The sequence below is a fragment of the Mesoplodon bidens genome (genome assembly GCF_964165515.1).
Source record: "Mesoplodon bidens genome assembly, chromosome: 12".
NCBI classification, from domain to species: Eukaryota; Metazoa; Chordata; class Mammalia; order Artiodactyla; family Ziphiidae; genus Mesoplodon; species Mesoplodon bidens.
In genome coordinates, this window is record NC_138168.1 from 60,001,917 (window position 1) to 60,022,704 (window position 20,788).

Genomic DNA, 20,788 nt, shown 5'->3' on the forward strand with positions numbered 1-20,788 from the left:
TTTCTCTACTTTGCAGATTTTGTGCCAATGTAGTCAAACATTTCCTCAAGCATAGCACTGGAGGACGGCTAAAGAAACAATCTCTTATTCCTATGGGGCTAGTATTTACCTCTAAGTATTACATACACAGTGAGATCCAATGACATCAAAGCATGAACCAGAAAAGAACAGGTGATTACCTGATATTCATTGGGCCAAAAGGTGCTCACTGCTAGCTCAGCCCGAAGCCAATCTCTACCCGTGAATCCAGTCACATTCCATATTGGATTGGCAAGAGGTCCTTTATTCACCCTAACTAATATGTTCAAAGTGCCAGGATTCAACCCTTTCTGGCTGTATAATAGGTAACTAAAGTCGATACAGTGAGTGTCGTTCTCCTTCATTGTAGGCAGCTGAAGTCTGGCTTTTTCTCCAGGGTCATGATCTGAAGAATCCACTATCATATAGGAACCTGAAATGACATTACATAAAATAAAGCTAAATACATATATAAGCAAAAGGGGAAATATAATAATAGAAAGAAAGCTAAAATACTAATCTATTCTGAGTATTAAATTTAATTTTAAAAGACTATCTTCCAGAGCAGAGGTATAAAAAGGTATCAAACAAGTAGGTAGATGAATTGAATTTATAGTGGGTAACAGATATTGTTCAAAGTACATAACATGTACAAATTCATTTACTCTTCACAACATGTTATTATTCCTATTTTACAAATTAGGAAATTGAGGCACAATTAGTAACTTATTCTAAGTCAAACAGACCATGTAGAGCCTGGTTCAAGTCCAGATCCCACTCTAAATAATCTCTAGTCTTGCTAAACAAAGGTCTTTTATCAAACAAACAAAAATAAATAAACAAACAAAAGAAATATGTTATTGGCCTGGTTTACATAGGGAGTGTATTTTTCCTTTTCCCCATTCATAATACTAATGCAGAGGGGGGCTAAGAGTGCAGGCACTGGAATCATTTCTGATTTCAGATCCCAAGATTATCATTTATGCAAGTTGTGTGACCTTTTGCAATGTACTAGAACTCTGGACTTGTTCGGGGAATATGGATACTTTGCAGTGTAAGTGTGAGGACTGAAGTTTAACATGCCAAACTTTTAGAGCTGAGACTCTGACACACAGTAGATTCACCTACTTGAAGCCTCCTCCACTAACCTGTCAGCTAATCACCATTGCTATTGTCCCCAATTCAGTAATAGTCCCTAAGCTCTTCTAGAGCTGCAAGAAATCTGGTTTGAAAATCACTAATCTACTCCACTACCTTTGCCTTAAACATTCATTGGTAATCTATCATGAGGAGGCAAAAAACATAGAGTCTCAGCCTCCCAATTCCTCATAGTTCCACCCCCAAACACACACCCTTTGCATGGCAGGCACAGTCATATAGTGCTAAGTATACATTAGCTGCTATTAGTCCTAAGACCTCTTCAGAAAAACAACGAGTTTTTCTCATGTCCCTTTGGATTTTAACAAAGACATGTATCACAAAAATGTAACTATTTACATTTTAAGTAATGACACCCATTTATCACACTTAAGGTAGAACACAAATTTTATTGTAAAATATCTTTCCCCAGCGTGTAATTTTAACCAAAATGTATTAGATGTAGTGTTACAGAACCCAGTGTTACAGAACCAAGTGTTACACTTGGACCTCTCTTACTGATGAACTTGAAGAATTTTTTTTTTTTTCTTTTGTTGCGGTACGTGGGCCTCTCACTGTTGTGGCCTCTCCCGTTGCGGAGCACAGGCTACAGACGCGCAGGCTCAGCAGCCACGGCTCACGGGCCCAGCCGATCCACAGCATGTGGGATCTTCCCGGACCGGGGCACGAACCCGTGTCCCCCACATCAGCAGGCGGACTCCCAACCACTGCGTCACCAGGGAAGCCCGAACTTGAAGAATTTTAATCAACCCTCTGTGTCTCCTCCTTAAAACACAGTAACTGCTGCCATGACACACTAAACACTCATTGACTACCCATCTAACTAGTTCAATTAACCCCCAACAACAAGTTCAAATCACAGCAGATAAGAGGGCTTCAACTACGTAGGAAACCGAAATTTCAAATTTTACTAATTCCTGATCAGTGGTACTTTACGGTTCAGAACTTTTGTGAAGATTTCATGTGACAACACTGTCAGTTACCAAGCCAAGTACAGAATAAACTTACTATAGTGATAGTAATTGACATGACTTTCACTTCATTTTTCCCAGTTCTCATCTTCTCTTGTAACCTGGAATTCTTTTCTTTTCTCCTTTGTTCTCCCCTGATTCTCACAGATCGCACATTAACAGAATAAAACGGCCATGTATATTTTGAAGAAATTATGTCTTTCTCTTTTAAATAGGATATCCTGGATCCCAGAACAATTTATAGAAGCAGGATGTTTCTATTCTTGTTTATACTCATATTCTGAAGTCCATGGCTGAATTGCAGAGATGTCTTTCATATTTACCACAGCAGAACAGATCAATTATGGTTATGGCTTTTAACTAGGACCAGCCCCGAGATCCTGGATAAGTTACTTCGTGTTATTGGGCCTCAGCTTCTTCACAAACCTAGTGACCTATTTCTCCACAGCTATTACAACTTTCTTCAGTGACATATTATGGTAGTAGTGGGTCTTAATTATTTTTATAAGTCTGCATCAATTATGGCTTCTGATTGTCAATTTTAAAGTAGTGCTCTCTAAATGATTTACAGGTTTTCAAATAGTTATTTTCTTCCATTGTAAAATAAACTTTGAAATAAAATGTTTTGTCTCATATTTTAATTATATAGTATGATATTTACCATTAAGACCATTTAGCAATTTTCAGCCAGTTGCATTTTTAAGCTACAATAGTTTTCTTATTAAGAAAATGGGATCAGCAAAATAAATTAATTTGTAGGAATTATCAATTTGATCATTAGAAAGACAAAAGCCACAAAATAAAACCTTGTCCAAACTATTTCAGCATTTCAAGGGCATCTGGTGCAAGTTAAATAAATTTTTAGAAGTGCTGATATTTTATTTCTATAGACTGTTTCTGCTAAATGGGCTTCTTTCAATGCAGCCTGACTATTGCTACATTTTCTGAGTGCTATGGAATAATATGTATTTATTTCACAGTTCCAGAAAGGAAGAAGCACTAGCATCAAAAAGCCATCTAAATCCTTCTGCCATCTGACTTCGAATAGTGGCAATTTACCCCCTAGGCACCATGGAGGTAGCTGCCTGTTTGACACAAGGTTCCCTTCCATCATCCCAAACATAGAGAACACTATGCTATTCTTATCAACTTCTAAAAATTACTTCCACAGACTCCCAGAATAACTGGCTACCAACCAGAAGAGTCAAGAAAGTGTGTAATACGTACTTCCTTCATTCTTTATGTTATAATTTAAGCTTATTTACTATTGTTTTGTTATCAGCTAACTAATCCCTTAGATTTCTGATGAGTTTAGTTCTATTCAGTTGTAATTTAGCTATCTCAAGGCTTAATAATGAAACATTTGTGTGCACACACATATAATGTACTAATTTTAATCAATGTAACTTCTTTAGTGTGGCCTTACAAATATTCCTTACAGTCTCTTGAGCAACAGAGTTCTCAAATATATCATTTAAGACAGAGGAGAAAAATGTAAATGGTTATAATTTTTTTTAAACTGTAACCTTCCTGTAAAGTTATTTGCCAATGAGAATCAAAAACCTTTATAAAAAGATATATGCCCTCTGGTCTGGCAATTCCAAATCTAAGAATGTACACTAGCAAAATAATCATGTATAGGTACAAAGATATAGCCTTAAAAAGATGTCTATCTCATCATTACACTGTTTAAAATAAAGAAAAGCAAAAATATTTTAAAATGTCCAATAATAGGCACTTTGTAAAATTATGATAAAATAGTTTGATGAATAATTATGAAGTCATTAAAAATGATATTATTAAAACCATTTAATGGAAGATATAATATGTTAAGTAAAATATGCAGGTTATAAGATATTATACTCATTTATGAAAATATATATTTATACTAAATAAATGCATTTGTGTAAGTGTGTGGGTGTATTCACATATGTACACATAAATATGCATATGACTGGAAAAGAACAAAAAATACATAGCAAAATGTTAACTGCACTATCGGGGGGAAGCTGTACTTTGTCTTCTGTTTTCTTATTTTTGTTCACGTATATTCACTGAATGTTCTACAATGAACATGCATTAGATTCGTACGCTCAAAAAAAAAAAGACTACATGAATGCTATCTTACATCAGGAACATCAAATGAATAATGATAAATACTTAGGAAATAAACACAGGGTTGGTGTTTTTTTTTTGCCTTTTAAAAATAAATCCTAGTTGAATCCTACAGATTAACAGCAACTTGGCTTTCAAAAACACACAATACAAAAACCAGGAACTTCTCATTTCTTTCAGTTCATTAAAAAAGAGAGAGGCTGCAAGTACTTAGACTAAGTAGCAGTTTTTATTTAAAAGAAGACACAAAGAAAACAAGTCCCATATTCATAAACACCACAGTCTAATATCTAGATAAATAATGCCCAATGGATATTCTGTATTAATGAAAACTTTATCTTTAAGCTATACTTCTAGGAAAAACATAGTAACACAGACAATAGGATTAATTGCTAAGAAAATAATGAATGATAAATAGGTTTCCATACTTCTCCCTAAAACTCCTTTATTGTACATTAACAATATTTTTATTAAATCAGTTCTATTCAATGTCCATTGAATTTTCCCTATAAAGTAAGCACAGAGAAATTTCTACTTCTCTGCTTAGTACTGACCACACTCCATGATCTTGCCCCAAAGTACTTTTTCCACATTACCTCCCACTACTTCTCTTCACAAACCAGCTTCCCCAAACTGACAGAGCACTCACTATTTTCTCCACATATCATGCCAGTTTTCTCCTCCAGAACAGGCTCATGCTTTTATAAGAAATCCTCCCCTCATCTCAGCCCCTAGCCAATTCTTACTCACTGTTCTTCTTCAGCCCCAGCCCACCTTGACCTTTCCCTGCCTTCAATACACAGTTTCTGCCTTTCTGGTTCTATCCCTTCATTATACAATACAATGTTCTTATACAAATTTTAAATAATTTACATAGGAACATTTATCTCCCACAGAAGAGTAATAATGTTCTCTTAGAAAGCACGTGATTTGGCTTCCCTGGTGGCGCAGTGGTTGGGAGTCTGCCTGCTAATGCAGGGGACACAGGTTCGAGCCCTGGTCTGGGAAGATCCCACATGCCGCGGAGCAACTAAGCCCGTGAGCCACAGCTACTGAGCCTGCGCGTCTGGAGCCTGTGCTCCGCAACAAGAGAGGCCGCGACAGTGAGAGGCCCGCGCACCGCGATGAAGAGTGGCCCCCGCTCCCCGCAACTAGAGAAAGCCCTCACACAGAAACGAAGGCACAACACAGCCAAAAATAAAATAAATAAATTTAAAAAAAAAGAAAGCACGTGATTCATTCAGAGTCCAATCAGAAGACAGAAGTCACACAGTAAATGTAACAGTACAAGTATAATATAAAGAATTATTAACTACAAGAGGGTAGAGACTTTAAAAGTATAAAGAGAACTCTAAAGGTAAGCACAATACCCAAGGCAGAAAAAAAAAATGTAGAAAAGGGAGTGAGGCTGCCTAGAATCAGATCCCCTTAGAAGGTGTGGTTGCAGCCCACTGGGTGGTGAAGACCTTTGCTGGGTCACTCAGTCTAGAGCTGGTCCACACCTGCGGGGTAAGCAGGGAACGCTCACATATAGCAGGGTTTGGAGTGAGCTATGTGAATGCTGGGAGGAGAGGGCAAGGTAGTCACCAGGCCAGGGCTGGAGCTGCAAGCTCACGAGGCACTGCATGCAATGGGGACATACAGCTATGCAGGACCAGCAAGAAGAAACTAAAATACAAAGTTCAGTCAAGAGTAAAAGCTCCAGGGACTTCCCTGGCGGCCCAGTGGTATAGAATCCGCCTTCCAATGCAGGGGACGCGGGGGCCATCCCTGGGCGGAAAGCTAAGGTCCCACATGCCGTGGGGTAACCCATGTGACACAGCTGCTGAGCTTGCATGCCTCAACTAGAGAGCCCGCGTTCTGCAAACTACAGAGCCCATGTGCCACAACTAGAGAGAGAAAACCCACACACCACTGCTAGAGAGAAGCCCGTGAACCGCAACGGAAAGCCGGCACGCCACAACAAAAGACCCTGCGTGCTGTAATGAAGACCCAATGCAGCCAAAAAAAATTTTTTTAAAAAGAGGAAAAGCTCCTTCCCGCTAAAACGCCCCCTCAGCACCCTCTGACAAAGCTTAACATCGTGCTAGTTACAAAGGAGAAATGCTTAAAGGGTCAAGCTCCACTCTCATACAGCAGGTACTGCAGGGTAGATTTAGAGCAACTGACACTGCATTAAACAACAACTTTGCATATAGTAGAGGTTCACTGAGAACTTCTTTGGTTAACTGAATGACTGAATGAGTGAGAAGGAGACAAACAGACTAGCTCTTAGAATATAACAGCATATAACTGTTGAGGCAGTACTAACTCTACTTGAGATAAATTATCTGAAAATGTCAAAACAACAACAAAAATAAAGCAAACAACTGGAACTGACTTATGCTGCTTCCAAACAGAATCAGTTGATCAAAGAGTATAATGTTTGGAAGTATGCATGCACTTAACGTTTTTGTCAGAGCAAAACCTATTAGAGCAATGGTTCTCAAACATTTTAGTTGTAGGAGACCCCTTTTCCACTCTTAAAAAATATTGAGAATATCAAAAAGCTTTTGTTCCTGTGAGTTCTTGTCTATCAATACTGACCATATGAGGAATTAAAACTAAGATATTTCAAAAACATTTGTTAATTAAGTTAATATTAACAGTAATAAAGCCCTTCTATGTAACCCAAAAAAAATATTTTTATGAAAAATTACTACATTTTCCCAAAAAATATAGTATGGAGGCATATTTTTGCAAATCTCTTTAATGTATCACTTAATAGAAGATACCTAGATTCTCATTTTTTACTTCTTCATTCATGAGAAAATGAAAGGGAAAAAAGGAAAAGGAGTATCTTAGTGTTATTTTGACAGTAGTTTTGACCTCACAGCTCCTCTGAAATGGTCTTGGGGACCCACAGTGGTCCCTGGACTACATATGAAGAATCATTATATTTTAATATGCACAATTCTCTTTAACTTCATGCTATAATGAGAACATTATCAGTGCACTTATTTCTACTGAATCTACTTCCTCATTCAGTCACTGCATGGTTTAAAGATCTCTATAAAACAAAAGTCTTTACTGGGATGTTGGATGTCTGGAGAATAAAAATCAAAAAAACTGAATAGTTTTACACCAGTATTAATATAAAGGGTGTATTGATCAAGGTACATCAGAGAACAAACAAATACACACACACACACACACACAGACACACACACACACAAAAAAAAAAAAAAAAAAAGAAAGAGGTTTATTGGATGGAACTGGCTTATGTGATTACAGAGGCTGAGAAGTACAGACCCAGGAAAGCCAATGGTATAGTTCCAGTCCAAGTCCAAAGGCTAAGTAATATTCTACCTTAATAAGAAAAGCATTTTTGTGTGTTCTGAAGACCATGTTGAATAGCTACCAAAAGCTACCAAAACACAAGCACACTGTGCAAAACAGTTACTTCTTGGCCCTGAGTGAGATTTTCCCAGCAGAAACAAAGAACATGCCACAAACTGTTGATGTGAAAAAACTAAAGACACTGAACACTAATATAATTTCATGCCCAGCCAGCTTAAGAAGCCATAATCAGGACTGCTGGATAGAGGAACTAGTGACAACTGAAATAGCAATTTGGGTCCCAGTCCATCTGGGATGATTTTTTTCTTTACTGTAAAATTAATATTTCTAAGCATTTACGTGGCCGTTACTAAACTGAAGGCAATGTCTTATTTTTCACAATATTTTTCATCTTCTCATTTCCTTTCATCAACTTTTTTCTCCTCACCCCAATTTTGCTTCATCTGATTAGGTGGCAACATGATATACCAAGTAAATAAAGCTAAGAACCTAGAAATCAGTTTGATTTTTCCCTTTCCTTCACTTTCCTCTTGTAATCCCCTGGCAATTCCTATTGCCTCTGAACTGTCTCCTCAATCCATCCAACTTTTCTTCATCCTCACTAGTTTATCAAGTCCCTCTCACCTCTCAGGAGGACAACTAGAAGAGGCTCCTAACAGGTTTCATGAATTCCACACTAGAAGTCCTACAGTAGTTTTCTACAGGCAGCCAGATTTTTTCAAAACATACAATCTTTTCTCATCTCCACACTGCAGTGAGAATTAAATCCAAACTTTTTAACCTCTCAGTTTCAGTATAATCTTGCCCCTGCCTTCCTCTCTCACATTGTCTCCTACCCCTTTCTGCTTTTACTCAACATGCTCCAGAAACAGTGGACTTCTTTCTGCCTTTTAAAGATCCAAGCTTATGTCTGTGTCAGTGTTTCTACACTGGATTTTCCTCCGCTTGGAATACTCTCTCCTCAGCTGGCTTATTTTTATCATTCAAGTCTCATCTCAAATACCGTATGTTTGTGAAGCATTCCTTGGTCTGTTAAGTAGTTCCTTCCAAGATTCTTTCTAACATGCCATTCTTTGTTATTGCCTTCATAGCACTTGCCATTTACCAAATCTAATTAATTTGTTTACCTGATTGAAAAACTCCACAAAAAAGTTGTACTTCATCTATCTTGTTCATTCAAAAATCTAGAACAACATCGGGAGTCTTCAGCATGGAGTGGAAGGCTTTTACGACAACATTTGACAACCATCTATTCAGGTTTCCTGCTCTGCATGTCTATAGCATTTCTATAATGCTCTCTTATGTACCAAATATACCATATTGGTTGGTGCATCCCCCCAGCCCCAGTGCAATCTTTTCAAGATCAGAAACCTCTTTTTCCTCCTAGCACCTAACAGAGGAATTCTGCACAGTTCACTCTTGGTGAACTCCGATAAAGGTCAGCAAAAATGAAGAATTTCAAAAATTGTAGCAGTGTTGTTTTTTCAAAGATAAAACAAAAAAGAAAAAAAAATCATTGAATCAAATAACTTTAAACAATGTTCTAAAAAAAAGAGAGAGAGAAAAACAATGTTCTCAATGTTGACAGTTTCCCCCAGAGATTCCATTATTTTGGTAAGGTTGACATAGGTGCTCTCACTTTTTTCATGGTCTATTATTATTTTCTTCAAACATTTACCTTCCATTATTTCTTAAGATAATGCCTTCTACTAGATTCACCACCTACATTATAAAGTTTGTTTCTAAAGGACAGAATGAGGCACATATTTAGAAAAAGTAAATTCGTCTCCCAAACTCCAACACAAAAGGACAGAACTTGCAACTTCACAGGATTCTATTCCAACAACTTTACTCTCCCGAAAATGTCTCTCCAATTGCCTTGACAAAACATAAAACTTTTTCATCAACATTCTGCAGGAATAAAATTTCTCTTAATCCCTGAGTAAGGGCTTTGTATTTGTTCTAGGTAGCCAACTTACATTTGAAAATAAAATTTTATTTTCAAGAACAGCATCTGAAACTTTCAGAAAACACAGAACTGTAAGAAGAAGGTTTCAGGTAAAATAGCACAACATTTCTCCTTCTTGGGAGACTAGTCACCTCAGGAAGTTTACCTGCTACACATTAAGATCCAGGAACGAGGGACTTCCCTGGTGGCACAGTGGTTAAGAATCTGCCTGCCAATGCGGGGGATATGGGTTTGAGCCCTGATTCAGGAAGATCCCATATGCCATGGAGCAACTAAGTCCATGTGCCACAACTATTGAGCCTGCAATCTAGAGCCTGTGAGCCACAACTACTGAGCCCGCATGCCACAACTACTGAAGCCCGTGCTCTCAAGAGAGAAGCCACCACAATAAGAAGCCCACACACCACAACAAAGAGTAGCCCCTGCTCGCCGCAGCTGGAGAAAGCCTGTGTATAGAAATGAAGACCCAACACAGCCATAAATAAATAAATAAATAAATTTATATTTTAAAAAAAAAGGTCTAGGAACTGGGCCAAACATTGTGCTACAGTTTAATCTCCTTCCCCTACAACATCTTAGAAAGCAAAAACATGAACCTAATTGGCCCTTACTTTGGCTACCTGAATTTTCATTTTCACCTGTATGACACAGAAAATCTGTGCAACCTATTATCAAAAAGACCTATTATTAATAATCACCCACCCCCTCTTAAAGAGACGCTAATTTTATAACGTGTGCTTTTCTCATCAGGATCTTTTAGGACTCCAGTTTCCCCTACTCCTTAACCATCTGTTCAACTCTCTAGCTTGGGCAAATAATTAAACCTTTCTCTGTCTTGGTTTCTTTATCTTGGAATGCCTAAACGCCTTAGGTCTGCTGTCAGGACTAAATGAGACTGTCTGTATGATGTGCTAAAACACACTGATTAGGGGGGTCCTTAATACGTGTTCCTTTGTCATATTCATTCCTTTATCAAATAATACAGAGAATAAAACTGGAAAATGTATGAAAAGAACATTTTCAAAGTTGAAAAATGAGATAACAATGTCGAAGAATAGTAAATTTTAAAACTTCCAATACAGAGGCACTCAAACCTTTCTCAACCCTTCCCTTCCCTAACTCCTTTCAACCCATGTGAATCAACCCTCCTTCCCATCTCCTTCTTGCCTATTTCTTTCTAACTCTACCCTTTTCACTTTTTATCTTTAAAATCGGATATAAATACACACTGGAAACACACATACACATAACGTTACCAACAGCTATAAAACTCATAAATCTAAGTTTAAGATCTTTGTTCTAAGATTTCTCTGATTTCTGAAATCTTGGCACTCCCCCCCGACCATGGCTCTCCAAACTGTGTAGCTTTTGTGTTATGTGGTACTGAAATGTTTTGAGAAGCAGTTGCTAAAATGAAAAGCAACTTCAGAGAGAATAATCACAGTTGCATTACCCCAAAAGGCAAGAGAGTCTTTATTCCATAACCAATTTTGTAATCATCACTTGCCTTTTCAAAGGAACCAAGACTGAAAAGAACACTGAAAGGTATGAGAAGATAGTATAGCCTGCGGTCTCTGGAAACTGCCTAAAGACTAAATATCACATTAACAATTCCAGCCTGTTGTCTGGATATAGCTTAATTCTGTTAATAATGAAAGACCAGAACTTAAGGTCAGCCCAGAATGAGCGTACAGTATTTACTTATTTCCATATAAACGGATATTCCCAAAAACAAAATACCCTACTCAGCAGTCACAGTATGTCTAAGGGTACCAAAAATCTATTTTAAAATGTTAATATACCATATAACAGAAGAATAAGACTTTTTTTAATTTAAAATTAGTAACAAGAGTCAGCAACTACTGAATAAGGAAATGGCAAGCAATGATCAATCAGAGAACAACTCAGCTTGAGCAAAAATTTCTCAGCTGAGTTCTCAGGTTCGAGGATAAGCAGGCTACAAGAATTCAACTGGCAACCAAGGAAGTTGCTTCTTTTAGTAAACCCTAAAGTTCCAAATTACAATAGAAGACACTATATAAAAGATTTGAAAGGAAGGAATAACATTCATTCCACTCTCACCCAAAGGAAATCATATTCCCATCTATGAAAAGGTTAAGAATTCAGGCTCTGAAGTCTGAGACCTGATTCTGTAGCCTGGCTCTGACAACCACTCACCCCAGCCATCCACCTCTCCTCTACCATTTTACTGATGAAAATCAGTCCCAGAAAAGATAAGTGTCATAGATATAATAAAAATACTGTTTTAGAGGATTGTTATGGGGATTACAGAAATAGGAACTATCAAAGTAAAAACATATTTTTACTTTTTTACTTACAATGTATTATTTAAACCAAAAATCTGTCTGCTTGTTTTTGAAAACAGTGCCTGCCTTAGATGGCATAAGACAAAGTGTTAAAAAAAGCAAAAGGGAATGAGAACACAGAACATGAGAGAAAAGTGAGAAATCAAATATAGAGAAATAAAGAAAAGAGTCCAAGTGAGGTGAGAAAAAGAGAAAAAAGAAGTGCTTACACTTTAAATGTAAAATTTGGAAAGACAAGAGAAAAGAGGCACGAACGCAGTGGTAGAACAAACTGGGGTTACATTTATTTTCTGTCTTCCCAAGTCACTTCATAAACCATCCAAATATGATAAAAGAAACTGAAGTTCCAGGAAACAAAAAAGCAAAAGAGAATGATATCATCACCTCAAATGCAGAGATTGTTGCTTTTGGTCACAAGACGATTACTCTTCTATAATTCAAGGATGTGATATAAAATTTTTTAAAACTACAAGGCCCTTTTGAAGTCTCCTGAGCCTACATTAATTTAAGATAGCTCTAGTGGAATTAGTCATTCCCAATACTAGAACAAAGCATAATACTGTTCTCTAGGATAAGCTATTCCATCTCCAATGCTACCAATCCACCTGTTATTAAAAGAAAAAAAAAAGGAAAAAAACCCACCAAAACACACCTGGTCAATTGTAAACTGCCGTATTGGTCAATGGTGAGGAAAGGAAGAACAGGCAAATACTTCTCTGACTGCTGAAATACGATTAATTCAACTTCCTCTTAGCAAATATAATCACCCAAGGATATTCTTCCAACAAAACATTCCTTTTAAACATAACCAGAAAAATTGCATGATGCAAGTGAACAAGTGACCTCCACCCCAACAGTGCTCTTGTTGCCCTAAGAGCAAATAAGGACTGTATTTTCTTTTCATAAATGCTAACTGAAGGCTCAATGAGTGAACACAAACATTGAGAAATTGTAGCGCTTCAGTTCCCATGCTAACTTTTTAAAGCTTCCCTCTGGGATGTACTGTAGAAGCTAAAATAAAAAATAGATTCAGCCAAAACAAGTAACAGTGGGAACTCTGACCAACAATCAAGCACAGGTGTTTCCCAAACCACCAGCCCCACCCCACACCCCCCCAGCAAAAGGAGAATGTGGAGAAGGGAAGAGGGAAATTTCAATAACTTCAAAATTTTGACTCAATCTACTATTGAGATGTACTTTCAGGATTTCAGTAATATTCATAAGATAAGTGGAAACACCTTAGGCACACAGAAGAGGATCAAGTTTTTCTCCCTTGAGGATAACCAGAAGCAGGGATAGGTCTCCAAGATTTTTTCCTTCTAACTATAAAAATACCAAATATCTCCCTAAGAACTGTTTACATAACTTAAAAAAAACAAAAAGAATTACTGTTTAATTTTTTTGCGGTATGCGGGCCTCTCACCATTGTGGCCTCTCCCATTGCGGAGCACAGGCTCCGGATGCGCAGGCTCAGCGGCCATGGCTCACAGGCCCAGTCGCTCCGCAGTATGTGGGATCTTCCCTGATGGGGGCACGAACCCATGTCCCCTGCATCAGCAGGCGGACTCTCAACCACTGCGCCACCAGGGAAGCACAAAGTAATTACTTTTAAATGGTCCTACAAGTAGTGACTAAACTCTGCAAGTACCATGAACTGGCAGTGACACTCCAATCGTGGTGTTACACATCCAATAGATGTAACCAAGTGTACGCACAGACACAGATAATACCATACACTTCATCTGGTACTCAGAATCCTCACAAGTATGGTCCATATAAACCTTGTGTTGCTCATCTGCCATGAATCACCAGCATGAACTCATAGTTCACAATTCATAATGATACAACATGCTTTTTTGCCTTGTTTTACCCCTCCTTTTTGCTTAGAAGGCTTGTGATCTCTTTTTCTCCCCTGTGTAGCCTAATTCCTACCTTCTCTAGGAATTCCTATGATTGAACATATAACTTTGTAAGTAATTAACAAATTTTACATTTCCTACCTTGGAGTTTATAATATATAGAATTTTCCAGACACAGTAGTAAACTTCTTAAAGTTAAACTTCTACTGCCTCTGATGCTGCACAGTGATCTACACATAGCAGATGATGTGCTACACATAGCACATGATGATGGAGGCTAACTGGATTATATATATATATATTTTTTTACAATCAAGGATCATGCATTGCATTTATTTATTTATTTATTTTGTGGTACGTGGGCCTCTCACTGTTGTGGCCTCTCCCGTTGTGGAGCACAGGCTCCGGACGCGCAGGCTCAGCGGCCATGGCTCACGGGCCCAGCCGCTCCGCGGCATGTGGGATCCTCCCAGACCGGGGCATGAACCCGAGTCCCCTGCATCGGCAGGCGGACTCTCAACCACTGCGCCACCAGGGAAGCCCCTAACTGGATTATATTAATGGAACTATTTAAAACAGTAAAAGTATCTTATTTAAATCATCCAACATTCCAGTGAGAAAGATATTGAATATGTAAAGTCTTAATATTATACAGAAGAATGTGGGGTTTAGAAAAGTAACTTAACTTGCTCAGAACTCAATCCAAATCTAACACTAAAACCATCTTCTTTAGCCTCTATATTATACTGCCTATCAAAGAGGATAAGAAGAAGTTCAGTTTACAAAGGTAACACATAATTTAATTTTTTTTAATTGCTTGGGAAACCTAGTGAGATGTATTTAAAATGCTCTAACAATAGCATTTCAGTACTTTTCCTTCATGGGGCTTGTCTACATGGATGAAGTATCACAAAAATAATCAAAGGGTCAAAAAATATATGTCAAAACAAATCTCTGCCTCCTTAAAAAAGAGGTTGGCTGTGAGATTGTATAATGAGATCCTTTATCTCAGAAAAAGGAAAGGATGTGATATGAAGAAAGATCTATGATCTGAAGCATGAGAGTTATAGCTGAAGAGAAGAAGGAAGATCATTTAGGACAGTAGAAACAGCTTGCTGAAGGACCTGGAGCACGGCAGAGTATAATGAATAAGAGAGACTGAAAGTTTGGCTGGGTAGGAGAAAATGGGGGAGGTGAAGATGGAGTTGAAGGAAGTGAACAGCCCAAGAAGGCCTTATAAACAAAATGAGGACTTTCACCTTTATCTTAACTGTTACAGAAAGACATAGAGAAGAGTTAAGCTGGGGCAAGCAGAGGTTGCTGTCCTAAATCAGATTTACATTTTAGAAAATCACTCTGGCTATAGTGTAGAGACCAGTTAGGAAATAGTTACAGCATCCCTGAAGAGAACCCTGTATTTAATTATGATAGTAGATGGTGAAGATAATGTGAAGCAACCATCCAAAACCTATATAAGAGGTAAAAATCAACAAGAATTGGTGTTGCATGAGAAACAGAAGTGAAGAAGAGACAGGGGTCCATAATGTACAACTATGTTTCTTGCTCAAATACCCAAATAAACAGTAGTGCAATTTCCTGAGCCTTGGCACACTAGACAGAGGTCATTTTGGGGGGAAAGTTCAGTTCAAGATTTTTATTGTAAACAACAGAAGTTACTATATCATTTTCAGCAAAAAAGAAACCCATTAAAGAACATTAGAAAGCCCAGACAATGACCGAAATATACCCCAGGACCTCTTTAATGGAGACCCATGGTTCACTGCAAACAACACTCCTCCCAACACCCAGGCTGTGTCCTATACATTGCTGGCCATGGATGTCTATGCTTCTGCTCTCTGCAGAAGAAAACCTCATGGTGCCTCCTCTTTCTGCAGCCAATAGCTTCCTAATCAAACCTCCTTTAGGTGGTCTGAATGGTGGAGATTTGGTCACCTATCAATACCCTAGCTATAAGGATGGCTTAAAGGTGTTGGACTTCTTTCTGAAGCCATGACAACTCACAAGGCAAGAAATTCACCAAATATAAGAAAGGCTGCCAAAAAGAACAATAAATATCATCTAAGGAAGAAGGAGCATTAATTTTGTTGAAACATACAAGAGAAGATGTCAAGTAGGAAATTGGATATATGATTCTGTATCTTAGAGGAAAGATCTTAGCTATAAATACATTTGTGAATTATCTCCACTTATATTTACACATGTAAGTAAACTCCATAATCCTACTGTGTTTTTTGCTTTTTATAAACTTTTCAACAAAATCTTAAATATTTTATAAACATGATACTACAGAGTAAACTTATTCCAATTAATGTCACACCACATATTATTATGGAACACGGAACACAACAATCTGATTGTAAACCTTTTTATCACTAATATTAATAGAAATACTTCAGAAGACAAAAGAGAAATTCATTCTAAACCACTAACTTATATGGCTATCTCTGATAACTATGAATGCTCTTACCATCTTTTACCAAAATGTTATTTCAATAGTGATTAGCCATTTCAGTGATTTCCAAGACCTCACAACAGATTCTGTCTGCAGCTGGATGAAAGCGACTTAATCTTGCACTCACAAGCACACATAACTAGTTTGGGTATCTCGAGTAGATTCACCTCTTGACCTTCACTAAACACATCTTTGAATCTGAACAGTTGTCTCCTGATTTATTTTTTTCAAATACAAAACCAAAATTCCCTGTTGAGTGTGTCGTATATTTATCCTGAGCAGCATTCATTTTAAAAGACAATGTGTTCTGGGGAAGAAAAAATTGACAAGATGCTAAAACAGACAAACCTATCTAGAGAGGGAAAATTGGAATTAATTGTGATTGAAACACCATTGTGATTATCCTCTCCACAGTAGTTTTGGCCTAAAATTGCTTCCTGGAACACAGAAAAGCACATAAATGTCCTTCTACACTTGAAAAAATGAAAATAAATAAATAAATGAGACTCAAACAAGTTTATGGATATACTAGCTGCAGCGACATCTGCTGAATGAAGAAATTCATGCTGATATCAACCTTGGGCTTCCACAAAAGGACACAGGGCTCAGGACTTCCCTTAGATTTAGAAAAGGTCCCATGAGGGACACCAGTCTTACCACAGGGACTCAGATTCTTCTTTTATAGGTAGAAATGGCCTCAGGATCAAGTTCCTTAAGGTAGTAATGGAAAGAATGGTTCCACCCACCTTTCTAGGTGCCCAGCATCATATGTAGGATGAAATCCAAAGGTCAAAATTACTACCCCAAGCCCCGTCCAATACAAAACAAGATAAAAAGGGTGGTGGTGGTGAGGGCTTCCCTGGTGGTGCAGTGGTTGAGAGTCCGCCTGCCGATGCAGGGGACACGGGTTCGTGCCCTGGTCTGGGAAGATGCCGCGGAGCAGCTAGGCCCGTGAGCCATGGCTGCTGAGCCTGCGCGTCCAGAGCCTGTATTCCGCAACGGGAGAGGCCACAACAGTGAGACGCCCGTGTACCGCAAAAAAAAAAAAAAAAAAAGGGTGGTGGTGAGAGAGATGTAAACTGTTAAGGAGGTGAGCAAAGGAGAGAGGCAGATGCCTGAGGAATCTAGTTCTCAGACCAACTACATAGATTTGCTCAGATGACCTCCAAGAAGGATAAGATTTCTCCAGTGGATACAATTTCCTCCTAAAATTAGTCATTTTGTCTAAGTATAAACTACTTCTTGGTTCTCTATCAAATCAGTAAAAATAGCTAAGAGTTCATTGGCCTGAACGGTCAGAGTAAACCCATATGTCTCATAACATAAATACATAAATAACATAAATCTCATAACATAAATACGGAACCAGATAGGGTTTCAAGACTTTCTCTGTTGATAAACATTTGTTTCGAGCACCAGTCTCGGTATGCCAATCACATAAGGAATCCCCTCATTCTAGCAGACCCAGCAACTGAGTAAGCATTATTACTTTTACTTTAGCAAACTTCAAATGTGCAAGAAAGCATGGTTTGTTAAATCCCTACGGGCAGGAAACCATTTAGGACTAAACCCCTAATTCAGTGTTTCTCAAACCTGAGTAAAATACTAATCTTTAAAAAGGAAAACTTTCTCACAGACTTCAGTGTTAAACTATGCACAGATAATCTCTGAGCATTAACTTATTATAACAAGAGTTTCTGTTATCATACTCTTATCCATACAAACAAATGTAAAAATCAATAAAATTTAAATTAAAACTAATTTAATGTAATAAATGGTGTTTTGCAGAATCAATATTTCAAATATTACATTTAACAGTGAAAACGTGTATACGTTTTTGTATAATTACATTTCACTTTTGGATTTGATTCTTCTTTTGATTTTGATCACAATGAAACATCATTTCAGTCAGTGTTATTATATCTTTGTTATTTTTCTTTGATAGTGATTTATAGCCCCTGATTCATGTTTCTGTTGGGCCAATAATTTAACAATGCATCCCAAAATACAATAATAGAAAAAACTTAAAGCCATTTATAAACATTTATTTTCTGATTATTTACTGTATTTATTGTTAATGAACTTTTTTCAAGCTAATATATACAAACTCAGGACCTAAACAATATATACGGTAAAAAATAGTATGGTATCAGCTAATATAAATGGCACAGTTTACTATAAGTTTCTCACACTTATGGTATGTATTATCTGCCACATAGTAGCTAAATGCTCCCATCACTTTTCTCTGTGTGAACTACTGTTAAACCTTCATTTGTGCCCTAAACTATGATGCAATTTGTACTTTCCCTTAGCAAAGATATAACATCAACACAAATGCAAATAAAGCCTTTGAATTATTTCTTAATCATCTGCATCATCTTAAATATGTATAATATTAATTTTAGACTCAAAAAATCCCACACAATTTTTAAAACTTGCACAGAACTCAGAGAATGTACTTATAGATTGTAGTTTGAGAAGCACTGCCCTAGCTCACTTAATTTATTATTAAGTGATGACCTTATTATTAAGAAGATGACCTAGTTCAGCCTCAAGGAAGATTTATCATTTACAACACAGATAGCTGTAAATGCAAATTTATCATTTATAATACAGATATCTGGAAGTTAAAGTTTCTTTAACTTTTCTAAAGAAAAACATTTTTCAAAAGGTATTCAGAGGGATTCACCCCCTTAAAGTAAGAACCACCACTTTATTTTCTATGGTTTCCTCTTTGCCCGCAGCTTTAGAATTTAGTACTAGGAAAGGCTTTGCTTCCCCTGAAAGTAGTAAAAACTAAACAGCTAATTATGTATTTTCTTTTCAAGTTGGTGCCAGGAAGTTTGCATCTAATTTGAAGTTCAGCTAGACCAGCAATGTAGGCCTCAGTGGCTGGAAAATTTAGGTTTATTGGCTGTGAACTTGATTTTATAATCATATTTGCTTTCTTTCATAGCAGGAGTCCTTTCTCCTTATTTATCTTGGTCATTTGGGTAATTATCTTAGAGGTAAGTCACCTCTAATTATTTGTGTAACAATGAAAGTTATATGAAAGTATATAAATTAAGTAATGAATGATTAGTAAATGAAGACAGCCCTGACTTGTTACTAAGGTCAAGTTTTCCATACATGTCTATACCAATTTGCCAAAACCCCAAAAGCCAATTCTACATAAAACTGTGAATGGAAAAGACAGTCAATTGTGATTGCCTGCTAAGCTAAATCTAAGAAGTAAAACCATCTACTGGTTATTTATCTCAATATTAAAACTGAACATAGTTAAGTCAAGAAAAAATGTGCATTGTGTAGTTATACCTCTGCCCCAACACCACCTCATCTTCCTTGAATAGCAGTGTGCTGGCTGTAGAACAGAGTATTATAAATTGCATTAAAATGTATCATAAATTGTAAATGGATCCCCACTTAAAGCAAAGCAGAAAATCCAAATTGAGAACAAAATTTAAATGATAGAACTACAGTAAAAAGTTGTAACAAATTCAAAGAAGACTTTGAAAAATCATCTTTTTATTTTAACAAGTTCATTCTAGCAAATTTTCAAAGAAGAAATCTCTTGATTAGAAGAAATCTTTCTTATCTTCAAAAGCACAGCTTACAAAACCTACATCAATCATCATTTTGATTAGTAAAAATTCACAAAGATTCCTTTTAAAATCAAAAAAGCAAGAAAGATGTCCCCTATCTTCCTAGAGAACACTGTTCTGGGTATCTGAACAATATTGTAAGACAGATGCTATAAATGTCTATATAAAACACTTTTTAAAAGTCAATAGATAGGGGCTTCCCTGGTGGCGTAGTGGTTAAGAATCTGCCTGCCAATGCAGGGGACACGGGTTCGAGCCCTGGTCCAGGAAGATCCCACATGCCACGGAGCAACTAAGCCCATTCACCACAACTACTGAGCCTGCGTGCCAGAACTACTGAAGCCCATGTGCCTAGAGCCCATGCCCTGCAACGAGAAGCCACAACAATGAGAAGCCCGCACACTACAAGGAAGAGAAGCCCCGCTCACTGCAACTAGAGAAAGCCTGTGCGCAAAAATGAAGACCCAACGCAGCCAAAAATAAATTAATTAAACAAATAATTTTTTAAAAAATCAATAGATATTTTGTTATCATTAATGAAAGTCATACAAGGTTTTCTAACACTTAAATAATAAAAGTAAAATAAAGAAATAGAAGATGACCTAGTTCACATAAAAGGTTATTTCATATAGGCTATCTCTATAGTACAGTAAAACTTCCATTAACAAATTCCCTTACAAACTTTTAAATAGAAATTCAGCTGTTAAATGCTTTATCCAAAAACATTTCATAAATTTATGTGAAACAGAGTTGTTTGCATTTTTAGCTGCTTAAAAAAATATACAAGGGCAAAGTTCTTATTTCTCCCAAGTCCAGATGAAATAAACAGGACAGATCTTAAACTAAGAAACATCTGCAATGTTGTCTATTTTCCTAAGCACATAGTTAAGAGAATGAACTCTGAAGTCAGATCAAACTTGGTTCATATCCTGGCTCTACTGCTTAAAAGTTAAGTGA

At 37.1% G+C, this 20,788-nt stretch overlaps 1 protein-coding gene across 4 annotated transcripts in view; it reads right to left on the reverse strand.

Moving 5' to 3' along the window:
- PTPRK (protein tyrosine phosphatase receptor type K) overlaps positions 1 to 20,788 on the reverse strand; it is a 588,095-nt gene that overhangs the window by 366,301 nt on the left and 201,006 nt on the right. For all 4 annotated transcript variants that reach the window (XM_081250577.1, XM_081250575.1, XM_081250574.1 and 1 more), the window contains exon 3: positions 180 to 451. In XM_081250577.1, coding sequence (XP_081106703.1) covers positions 180 to 451 — 272 coding nt within the window. The remainder of the gene's footprint in view (positions 1 to 179; positions 452 to 20,788) is intronic.